The 12,557-nt window shown below is 38.6% G+C and overlaps 1 protein-coding gene across 1 annotated transcript in view; it reads left to right on the forward strand.

The window, feature by feature from the left end:
• The window catches only part of LOC306823381 (neuroendocrine convertase 1-like), a 149,668-nt gene that overhangs the window by 22,134 nt on the left and 114,977 nt on the right, over positions 1-12,557 (forward strand). Inside the window, exons 4-5 of the mRNA XM_079342864.1 lie at positions 7,122-7,203; positions 9,705-9,808. Of these exons, the coding sequence (XP_079198990.1) occupies positions 7,122-7,203; positions 9,705-9,808 (186 nt within the window). The remainder of the gene's footprint in view (positions 1-7,121; positions 7,204-9,704; positions 9,809-12,557) is intronic.

Consider the following 12,557-nt stretch of genomic DNA (forward strand, 5'->3'; position numbering starts at 1 on the left):
CAGTCTATTGTAGTATGTATAGAGACCATGTATTTATGGTGGGGTTATATGTTGGCAAATATAATTACAGTGTGTGAGCTACAGAGCTGGCCTGCTGCCAAAGCTTTAGATACACTCCAGCCGCCCACCTCTGACCATGCGTCTGTCTATGAAAACGTGTGCTGCTTTCACAGTACATCACACACTGTACTTTGTATTGCATGGCAGGTGGAAAACATTACAGAGCTCACTAATTACGGCACCGTGCAAGGTTTGAAAGCTGCAACACTGAGCCCTGAGTTATGTTAGTGAATTTCTACATAAATTATATTCCCAGGTAAAAACAGTATGGTACATAACAGTCCATAAAACACTCGTCGTTACTTTAAGTCTCAGGAAAGTTTTATTGGTTTGAAATGACTGAGACTGACAATGACAGAGTAACAGATGCATCAGTGTTGAACAAAAGTGTTTTAAGATAGCGTTATCATGCGGTAGATTGTTGTGCGATAATTAGTGTGTTTTATTCTGCAGCCACAGGCATCTGTAATGTTTTGAATTTCAAAAGAAAGCACTTATTGGAAAAACTCCAGGCTGAATCTGGCTAAATCATGTTGGAATCACTTATTTGGAGCATTGGGAGAGACGGGTTGCATCCACTAAAGCCGGAGTCACAGGTCAGACACCTGCCCTAGCCATCATGTTGAAATACTTAAGTCAGCATCAGAAGCCTCAAAATCCTGAGACTTAATTAGCTATTGAAAAAGTTACATTCCCTGAAAAGAAACATATGCTGTCCAAATTACACAGTCTTTTTAAACAAATGAAGATTAAGTCATCACATCCTAATAGAAGACAGTTTCAACATTTATAGTTACATAAGAATGAACTCCTAATACTGAGATTAAATCATAGATGGTATAGACTAGAGTTATATTTAATCTTGATACCTTGCTGATAGAAAAAAAAACTATAGAAAAAAAGTATTTAAAAGTGAGTAATCTGAATATTAAGCACAGACTGAGTTAAAGGAGTCCATGTTGTTGTGAGGCTCACATGTGCAGAGCTGTATACGCTCACAACCTACTGCCAGCAAAGCAGCAATCAGCTGTTGCATTACCTACTAATGACATAATTAGCGAGGCTGTGGAAAAACAGCCCTCTGCAATTGTGAGACTCAGCGATGACACAAAGGCCACTATGTATGTGCACATATGCACATTTACACAGCTTGCAAACAGTTAAAATACTTATAAAATCATTATAAACAGACACGGCCCAAGACATACTTCTAACGTTATTACAAGACATAACAGAAGGTGTACTCAGGCAACCCACACAGGGAGTGCATACACACCTGATTGCTGTTTTTTAGAACTTATCCAAGTGTTTCTCTTAGTGTTTTCTCAGCCTATGTCTTGCTTCCTTCCGGCTCCACCTTTGCTATCTAATCCTATACTAACTGTCTTAACTTTCGGTACCTCTTTCAGTTCATTCTCATACATGTCTCTGACTTCACTCTACACTGACGTTGACAAAATGCCTTAGATCTTAACCTTCTGCCAGCGTCTTACATAGACACACTGGTTCCTGCTGGTTCACTAAAAAACTTCCAACACACACAGAAAACCCCTATGGTATGTACTTCTTTTCTTAATTATGTTTGTCTTTGTCTTAATGTCAGTGTTTTTAGCCCAAGCTGCAGCTGTGTAAAATCTGTACCAAACTGCCACTCTATCAGCGAAGAACACCCTGTGAAATAAGCAAAATTAAAGTAGAGTGCAGCGTCGTTGTAGTTTTCATGGTCAGTACTAAAAACTTGAACAAGTTATGTAAAAAAGAAAATCTGTCAGATTCTTTCAATAAAAAATCCCACACTGTGCTGAGTGATGCTTAACATCTATTTAATAATAACAACAATATACTGCTAAAATCCTTTTAATATAATTGTATGCAACCTATACATAACATACATGTAGATAGATGCAACTCTATATGTTATGGGGAAAGGCAAGGCAAGTTAATTTATATAGCACATTTCAGCAACAAGGCAATTCTAAGTGCTTCACACAAGACATGAAAAGCAAGATGACAGAGGGAAAAAAGAAGATTAAAATAGAACAATTTTAAAATCACAAAAGCAAACCATTAACAATTACAGAGCAAATTTAATATGAAAATTTGTTAAAACAATCCCAACTCTCTCCAATTTCAATTCAAGATGCACATATTTTCTTAAAATAATAATTTATTAAAGTTGAATGAGAAAATTCTAAAAAGTTATGTAAAAAAAAACGTAAAAGTCACGGTGCAGAGTAATACTTTAAAATATTAACGAAATAATTGTTTTAAAACTATTGTACAGTGTAAAGACCTCTGAACTGGAGAGATGTGATACACTTTCTTAGGGTGCGAGGCAATCAGTACGGTTCCTAAGAACTGTTTGTTTGACCAAGTGTGAGTGCTCTGATCTGTACTCGAGCACAGTATATTTCCTTGGCCCTGGCATGCTTGTAAGAGGTGGGCTCTGTCAGTCAGTCAGAGATGTTTGACTAAAATGACCCAAAGTCAGTAAAGTAGCTGTCATGTTCTGTGTTTTCTTCTCCAATATGCGGACGTGGACTTGACCGCACATCCCTCTTTCTGTCTGTCTTGTAAACTAAGCAAGCTTCATAATTGAGAAAAGCCCTTCATGTGTTGTGTAATAACGTTATGTACAAGAGATAATCGTGCTCTCAGGTCTGGTTAGTCCTGAAACAGCATGAGTGCAGGCCAGCAGGGAAATGAGGAGGGGACAATCATGCTTAAGCACGCACCCTTAGTTTTGGTGTGAACTCTCGCAGCAACATTCTGAACCAACTGATTTTTTTTAGGCAAACCTGTTTAGACACGGTTACAGTAATCAAGTAGAATAAAGATAAAAGCTAATGTTCTTAGCTCCTCTAGTTCTTGATATATTCTTCCAGTGATAGTAGGCTGACTTTGTAATTGTCTTAATGTGGCATTTAACATGTAAGTCCATCACTACATCCTGATTCCTTGCCTGTTTGGTGGTTTTCAGTTTATTAAGCGACATGCTGTTCTCCATCCTTCTCCTTTGCTCCACAAACAACAAACTCAGTTTTGTTAAACTGAAGAACAGTTTTGCACATCAACTCATTGATTTGTTCCATGCATTTACCCAGTGCTTGTGTAAAGCCATAGTCACCTTGCAACATTATAATATAGATCTGTGTGTCATCTGCCTCGGTATGATAACTTGATTTGTTGTTTTCTGTCATCAGAGCTAGTGGAATCATTTCAACGTTATACAGGAAATGCCCCAGGAAGGAACCTTGAGGAACGTCACATGTCATTTTTACCTATAGACACAAATAAGTCCATGTTCTTTAAGAAAACATTCAAACCATTTCAGTGCTTTGTCAGAAACTCCAGTCCAGTTTTCCAGTTGAGTAATAATATATATGGGGTAGTGCTAAAACCAAGGTTATGACCACTGTCTGTGTTTAAATGGATGTCATGAAACACCAAAACCAGAAATGATTAACTTCAACTTGTTTAAGGATATAAACCTTAAACAAGTTGAAGTTAATCATATATATATATATATATATATATATATATATATATATATATTCTCATTGGATATACTTGATATACAAAAATATTATGATCTCAGTCAATACTAAATGTATTGTGTTAGAGTCCCGTGATAGGCGACAGTGGTGGTGAGATAGAAGGCATTATTAGCTCTGTTTTCCCTCTGCTTGTTTAGTTCTTTCCATACATTCCATTTATTTCTCTCTCTCTCTCCTTGTTTCTCTCTCCTTCTACAACCCACTCTTCTATCCACACAGGATAGAAAACACATCAGAGTTTTCCCTCATCACTTCCTCACTCCTGAAGCATTTGTGTGCTTTTCTCTCCCAATTTTTCTTTCAATTTTTTTTTTTTTTTTGGGGGGGGCGCTATTTTTTTAAACACTCCAGTCACATCCACAATCCCGTGGCCCTATAAGGAGCTTTCACGCTTTTTGGTTTGCTTTAGATGTTTAATACCCCCTCTCTTTTGTGTCAGGGAGCTGGAGAGGCGTTAAGAAGCGCTGATAAACCCCACTTAGATCCCTTCCTGGCCCGTCACCCCGGCCTGCCGGGCCGCTTTAGCAGGGAACTGATCTGTGACGGCCTGCCACTCAAACTGAACACTTCTGAAGGCTGACACAATGGAGTGAGCAACACACCAGAGGGCCCGGGGGGTAGGAGGGGAGGAGAAGGGGGGGGATGGTGAGGCAGAGGAGGGAGAGGAGGGCAAGAGGTGCCCTCAAAGAAGGCTAGAGGAGGGGCCAGAGTGTGTCTCTTTCTTATCGCGTCCCTTTCTTAAAATGTAATTTTTCCTTCCTCCCGTCAATGCTCAGTACTGTAGATCTCACACAATTTTTACTTGTCTCTGTGTTTGTTTCACTGTTTACCTTCGAATCACATGACTCCCTCCTCTGTCTTTTTTCACTCTACAGTCCGCTTGGCAGGTAAAGATGATAGATTAAATGAAGAGGCAGCGAGAAAGTGGGCGAGGTGTAGGGGGATGGCCAGATAGGGATCAGCAGTGCACTGGTGTTGGTGGAGGATGGTCATGTGGTGCATTCACTGCAGCATGGTCGGGGCTGACAGAGCCTCAGGAAGCGCAGCATTGTGATTGACAGGTGAAGGGAGAGAATGGCTGTAGAAGGGGGGCATGGGCATGTGGCCACGGCTACTGCCACTGCCATCACTTTCTCAAGGGACTCTGAATGGGTAGGGAAGTCCAAAATGTCAGTACTGATATCTTTGCCGCCTGGCGCATATCACACTGCTGCAGCTGCCTGCCATCCACTGCTTCCACTCATTCATACAGAGACATGGGAGTATATTGTGCACACATAACAAGCACAATTTCACACTCACTCTTTCCTGTCTTTGTTTCTCACCACCTTCTATAATCATTCACTTCTATTTTACTGGGATACACTGTATACACACCCAGACTTTTTAATGGACATTAAGCTAACAGACATTTACTAACACTTTTACTCAATTGTCTTTTGTCATTTCCACCTTAAGAACAAAGGTGTTTTTTTTCCTCACTACTAACTGATTTTAAACTTTATTGGTTAAGTTTCTTACTTCCTATTTATCAATGTTTTTTTTTTTTTGTGGATGGACAAAATGCAAGTTACTTCTCTACATTGGGCTTTCCTGTCAGGAGACTTCCTTTTTCAGTGCATTTAAAATTGACTTTACATTTTACATTACATGTAGTGTGCGGTATTAAAAATATATCATTTGTTTCTATCTGTCTGTGTGTGCGTGCGTGCGTGTGCATGTGAGTGTCTTCTTATACGTCAAAGTTGGATGATGAATGTGCAGACAGTGGAGGGGTCAGTGTCACAGACAGTGTGGTCAATTGCCCCTGTCCCCTGGGTTCAACCTTGAGCAACACTCCCTAAAGAGCCTCAATCTGCCATTAAGGCACACGCCTACTCACACACACACACACACACACACACACACACACACACACACACACACACACACACACACACACACACACACACACACACACACACCTACTCACACACACACCTACACACACATACACATAAACATTCCCCAGTGAGTGTGTGCCATTAGTAGCTGGCAGGGCCTGGTTTGACAGAGAGCGATTAGCTCCCTATCATGTGTATTGATCAGCGTGTGCTGGCTGCTGAGGGGGCGGAGGGCTTGTACAAGGTAGTTGGATACACAAAAACTCACACACATAGACACACACACACATTAGAGCAAAGGATGACTTGGATCAGATGCTGAACTCAATACGATTCATCAATGATGTAAATAAAAATAAACTGATGACGTCTTTGAACTTCAGTCACAAACATGTAGAACATGATGTATGATGAAAAAGACTGAGTTTATGGTTAACATTGAGCTTATATATGCAGATTCTATCTATATTGGTAATCAGTGCTCCTCTACTTTATGATGTCGGTACTGCATTGCCGATTAATTTTTTTAAATAAATGGTCAAAGCTGAGCCAAAGTGCAGTACTCTTCAAGTTTCTGCATGCTTTATGCTAATGTTTCATTCACAACTGACAACATAGATGTTGCTGTTTTCTTACCATAAAGTTCATTTAAACAGCATTTATGAGCTATTATAAAAACTAAAATGGGATCTTGTTCATTAGGCATTACACAAAACATGCATTCGCGTATCCCAAATTAAATTCATATACACTTCTAAATGTATCTCATAATTGGACATATAACATCCACTTCTGGTTGGATGTCTTCTTAAGTTAACTACTGCACATGCAGCATTCTCAGCTCTAACAGCCCCTCTAACCCTTCATCTGTCATCCTTGGGCAGTTTAGACCAGCTCTTGTTAATTGAGTCTAATTGAAGAACATGAAAGGGGAATAAAGCAAGCAGGCTTTTAGGACATAAAAGACTTCAGCCGCCTCTCAATAGTATTTATTTTCAACCTCTTCCACTCTGATTTAAGTGTAAGAGGACAATGGTGGCCTGACACTGATATGTGTGTGCTTGTGTTCGAGCGTGTCTATGAACTGTTTGATTTTGTGCGCCCACCTTCACATAAACCAGCCTCTTATCAGATCAAAGCTGCAAGCGGCGGCCTATGAAAGAATTGTGCGTTTGTGTACTTGTGTGCTTGTGGATGTGTGCTGTCGAGGACAGAGGTGTAGGTGAGGCAGGGGTGTCTTTGTTGCTTTTAACCCAGGACAATGGGACTGCGAAGGAGAGAGTGCACGAGTACTCTTTGAACTAATGAAGAGGAAACCTTTTACTCTTTCCTCCATAGATACCAAATGCTCCCTGTACTATGGATTTCCCCTCTCTTTCAAAGTAGAATGAAACAGAATAGAAAAAAATATATATACTTTTTTTTTTTTGGTGCTTCTCACTGTTTTGCTTTTATCCTTATCCTGGACAAAAACCTTCAGTGAAAACAAGACTTCAGAAATGTCTGAAGATTATCACAGCTGTAGCGCAAAGCATCTATATGTGTTTCATTTTGAGCCATTGTCCAAAGCATGATTTCTTATTGTCCTTGAATTAATGCATCACTGTGTTGTGATTTCCAGGTTCAATGGCTGCAGAGGCAGTGCATTCATTATAGAGAGAAGAGAGCTGCTGTGACATTCACGGACCATAGTACCACTCACAGTAAGTTTTGTGTCACATACTTTTTTTAATAGTGCTTTTAACAATGCTAGTTTGTTTAAACAGGGTCTAATACGTACTGAAATGTTTTTCTTGTATTTTCATTTTCATCTAGTCAAAAGATAAGTTTTAGATGCAAGCAATAGAAAGGAGATATTTCTCTACCTCTAAAGTATCAACACATCAATTAAATAAATGTGAATGAAAAAGGAGAGAGTCTCATTTTATAAAATTTAAGAATCAGAAATACTTTATCAGTCCTAAGGGGGAACTTCGGTTGTTACTGTTGAATAGGATGCAGCGATAACAGGCAGCATTTGCACTACTGAATTTACAACATTTGCAGCAGGTGGAAATTGAACACACATACATGGTTTAACCAATAATCACACATGCACTCTAAACTTTTAGTATTCTTATCACAAGGGTTTTCTTAAACGCACAGTATGTAAAATCCACCGCCAGGGGGCTTGAAATCAAAACAATAATAAAAAAAAGCCGAGTCTTACGGGGAATCATGGGAGTGATTCTCTCTGCTACTTCCCCGCCCCTCCCCCTCTGGTGAAAACAAACTCTGTGTTGATTGAAGTCAATATGAATGGGTGAAACCGACCTGAGACAGACAATATGTTTGCAGATGATGTATCCAAGTATATTTAAATGACATTTATACCACAGCAGCACATCCAGCAACAGTAAAGCAGCTTTCAGTAGCGGCTTTTTAAAAAAATTATTATTAAACCTTTATTTAACTAGAGAGAGAAACTCACTGAGATTAAAAATCTCTTTTTAAAGAGTGTCCTGGAAAAAACAAGCAGCAACACAAGTAACAGAATTTCAGACAGACAACGAGCAGCCAAACATAGAAATAGATCACAAATAAATCCTTGGGCAATTGAAAGACACAAATCACAGATCTGAGCAGGAAATGTCTGTCAGAATCATACATAAACATGTCAGGAAGAAAATCTACAGCCAGATGTCTCTGCCTCCAAGTCAGTTAACTTCCTCCTAAAAGCGTCCCAACGAGAGAAGTTTGTTAAGTTTCAGTTAGTTTAAGCTTTTGCTAGCTTATAAAGCAGTTTTTGACTAAATATTCAGAGTTTCCTTGACAACGATGAACATTTTGTGTCTGACATAGTGGTATAGTTTACTAATTAAAATTAAGGATTTTTCTGGCTTTGATAACTATTGGAAATATATGAGGTAATGTAAGTGCTCAACAATAAAATACGTAGAACATGGGTTTAGTCCATTTTTAATTGATCTACATATTGAAATGTAACCATGAGCAACCATATTATACCTTTTAAGTAAATTTAGATAAAAATCAAGAATTCTTTTTTTATTTACGTCATAATACTGTTACTAAGTATTACCTCTTCTCTTGTAAAGATGAATATGACAAATACATTATTCTTGAGGTTCAGGTCCGCATTGGGTTTTTTTTATACTTACTTACATATTCATTGAAATGGATGTATATGACGCCATGGAAAAACAAGCTTAGCCTATGTTTGCACTCCTTATTTTCTATCAGCTATTTCATCATATAATGTAGGGCCTGATGCCTTTCAAATGACTCGATCGAGATCGAGAAACTTCTTATGATTATCCTTGGGATATAATTGGATAATTGGGTTGCCATTGTTGCACGTGGTATGTGAATATGTTTCTCCTAATGCAGTTTTAAAAACCTGTGAAGACAACAAGACTTTTTATGGGGATATAAAATCTATAGCTCTAAGTTCTCCTAAAGTGATTATTAAAATAATTAAATCACCGGGTTATCAATCATTTCAAGTTATTTTACACCTAAACACGCATATCCTTCCTGCTGGTCCATATTAAACCGATGTTCATTTTTGATATATATAATTTTTTTGTATGTTTATTCTATTTGATTGTTGTCTTCCTCTGTCTTTTACCTTGCATCCCTGTCAAGTTATATTTTGACGTCATGTTAGTATTGTCATCCACTTTAGTGAACAATATAAAAAGATGCTTGTTATATGTAAGTGTGCAAAGTGTTATAACATGTTGTTGTATGTGTTGGCCTTACCATTGAGAAGTTCTGAATTTGTTTAGCAATACAAACAGTATATTATGCAACAAAGTGATTCATATCCGTCATATGTGAGAGAGAGAAAAAAAGAGTGTGAAATACAGTGCTGTGCAGGGGTGAAAATGTGAAGAAAGAGAGGGAGAGTGGAAATGACTGTAACACAGTATGGAGAGAAAGGTGCAGACCTTGATGAGCTGATAGCACATCGACAGACAGCGAGCCAAGCTGTGCTGCAGAAATGAGATGCTAATAATATGCTAATGATATGCTAAGCTTCCAATAATATTCCATCGAACTGGAAATAGAGTGAATCTAGGAGGTCTTTCACCATTGGTTGAGGAACAGGGACTTTCTGGTGTCAGAGTTCACAATAAGAAAAGAAAAAAAAACATGCATACATGTTCAAACACATACACACAAGATGTCTGTGTGCTTGCAGGTTCCCAGAGGAGAGAGTCTGAAACTGACAGGCAGCCTGAGGAGAAGACGAGTGGCCAGTCCCTCACCTTCAATGACCCACTCTGGCCTATGCAGTGGGAATTGGTGGGTATAATTGTGTGTGCATGTCTGTGTGAGTGTTTGTGGGTCTGTGTGAATATGTTTACCTGTTTTTATTTGGTCTTTTTTGGATGCCTTTTCTCACCACTCAGCATTTGTGCTTATAGTGAAGGATGTTCCGCTGACAGACATGAGTCAGGCAGGCTTTCATGTGTGACTGGAGAGAGAGACAGAAGATAGACGGAGCAAGGCAGATTATGGAGGAGGAAAGAGAGGAAGAGAGGGGAGGTGAAGGAGGCTGACTATGTTGAACTGAGACAGATGTCGGGGATTGATGAGGCTCAGAGCAACACTGACTCACAAACTGTGCTGCAACAACACAAGCTCAGTCCTTCACCAAAACGTAGTTTTGTTTGTGAGTCACCAGTACAAAACTACAAAAGTACAAAGCTGTACAGTACAGGTGTTTTATAACAGATGCAATGGTGTATTTGACACCTATGACCCTAGAATAATGATAATACAGTTCAAAAAGCAGAACAAAATAACTTATCTAGTTGGCTAGCGAGCCAACTAGATGATGATCTCATGAGTCTCATTAGGAATGAATATAGTTGTTTATGCATTTAATGCCATTGTTTGTATTGGGGATATTTACTGGCCACATTTTTGTTGATGTATGACAAAGATAAGGATAAACTTTATTGATCCCCCAATAGGGGAAACTCGGGTGTTACAGCAGCTCCAAAAAACAGTAAAACAGGTAATATAAACAGCATCAATAGCAAAAAGGAAAAAAAGAACAGCTATGAGCAAGTTTACATTAATTAAATAAAGATTTAAAAAAAAAAGGCAATAGACTTAAATAATACAAGGCATAAACACTATGTACACTTTCGCTTGTGGAAAGACAGATCAGGTATTAAAACACACACAATGTGATTCCCATCCCTGATACTGGGAGGGTCTCGACAGTCTATCTGTGTCCAACTTTACAACATTCTAAAATGCAAACATCTTATAGACAATCTCCATTTTTCATATTTACCAACTACAATTGTTTACATGATTAAGACACAAGCATGTCTTAATGCTAAATAATTTTTAAATTTTTAATTTTCAAATAGCCAAAATGATAACTGGTTCTATATATATTCTTAAATATATATGTGTGTATATATATATATATATATATCAGCCTATAGGCACTACAGATGTTCCTGTCTGTCATGTGAGGGTGTAATCTGACAGATTCAGGAGGAGGAGAGGTGGGGGTCAGAGATTCACCATGGCAACCAGCAACACATTGATTGACATCTCTGCTCTTGGGGCAGGATAGTGTGGTGAGAGTCAGGGCTGGCGCGAGAGTGGAAACAACAAATCGGGGGGAGGAGAGATGGGGAAATTTGAATATTATAATTTGTCACAAGCTGTTTTCAGATTTACTGAAATTGGATTTAAATTTCTGCTGCTTCTGGAATCTCATGGCTGACCTGTTCATGCACCTTAAAGTGAGAGACTAGACCCTTGTTGGCTTTGGTGTTGGTGGTTGTGGTAGTGCGTGTTTGTTTGGGGGGGCTGGCAAGAAAAATTCTGGGTAAAGTAGGAGTAAAAAACTCAGCTGCGTTCACACTTGCAGCTTGCCTGAAAAACTTTCAGGAAGTTTCAGTTGCTTTGGGCTCATATAGAGAGATGTGATTGGTAGCAAAAACAAATCTTTATCGACACATTTCATGGAACAGAGATATCACGTATAGATATATATAAATAGATCAATAGAAAATAATTATAGTGAACTTAATAATCAAGAAAAATATAATAATCTTTAAAATTGAAAAATGACTATATTTTCTTATCACCATCATTCTCTCCTTACATCTCCCTTAGCATATTTGTTTGCAAATCCGGTTTGTACATCATGGGTGAGCAGAGTGACCAGTTCAGCCTAACCAGAGAAGCCTGTTCAAAACAGCAAACATCCAAACAGTACCCCTGGATGTGCTTGTTGTTGATAATGTGTTTGAGACAGAGTGTGTTGTTTGAGGCAACAGCTGAGAGGCAGCAGAGATAAAGGCTGAGAAGACAGGAACTGTTTCCTTACTTGGACGCGCCTTTCCTTACTTGGACTCTGCGTGCGCGTCCAAGTAACAATATATCTAAATATTATTATAGTGATAATGTTCTTGATTTGATTTCAACATGGAAATCTTTTTTTCTTTTTTTGATGTGGTATTTTTATCCAGGTAATCCATATACTGCTTGAAGTACAGTCAATAATGTAAAGGTACAATATGATCCATTTTACCTAAAACTGACAAGAAAATGGTTGCTTCACATTTGGTTACTATTAGGCTATTTACCTTGGATGCTAGGTGTACAGATTGGAATATGACAGCTCAGATCACATATAGGAAATAAAGCATTCAATACTGCAATTCTTATTCAGCACTATTGTCCAAAGTGACGTACATCTGAGAGTTCGTACAACACAAACACGGATCTAGATAGGAGGAAACAATGTTGAGTGCAAACAAACTGCTTTAAAGGTAAAGTATGTGCATTGCTGCCAGGGAGGCTCTCAATCCAAACAATCACAAAAGTAGACGTTGAGGCTGGCAGGGAATCATGGTCGTTCTCTCTGCAGGACTCTGAATGTCCGGATGACGGTCATTCGGAGACCTGAGGAAGAGAGAATGTTTACTGAAGATGTATTCAAGTATAATTGACTTTACATTTTAATCACAGCAGCACATACAGCAACAGCGCAGCAGCTATTAGCTGTTCATCGATGATG

The sequence above is a fragment of the Symphodus melops genome (genome assembly GCF_947650265.1).
Source record: "Symphodus melops genome assembly, chromosome: 5".
Classification (NCBI taxonomy): Eukaryota; Metazoa; Chordata; class Actinopteri; order Labriformes; family Labridae; genus Symphodus; species Symphodus melops.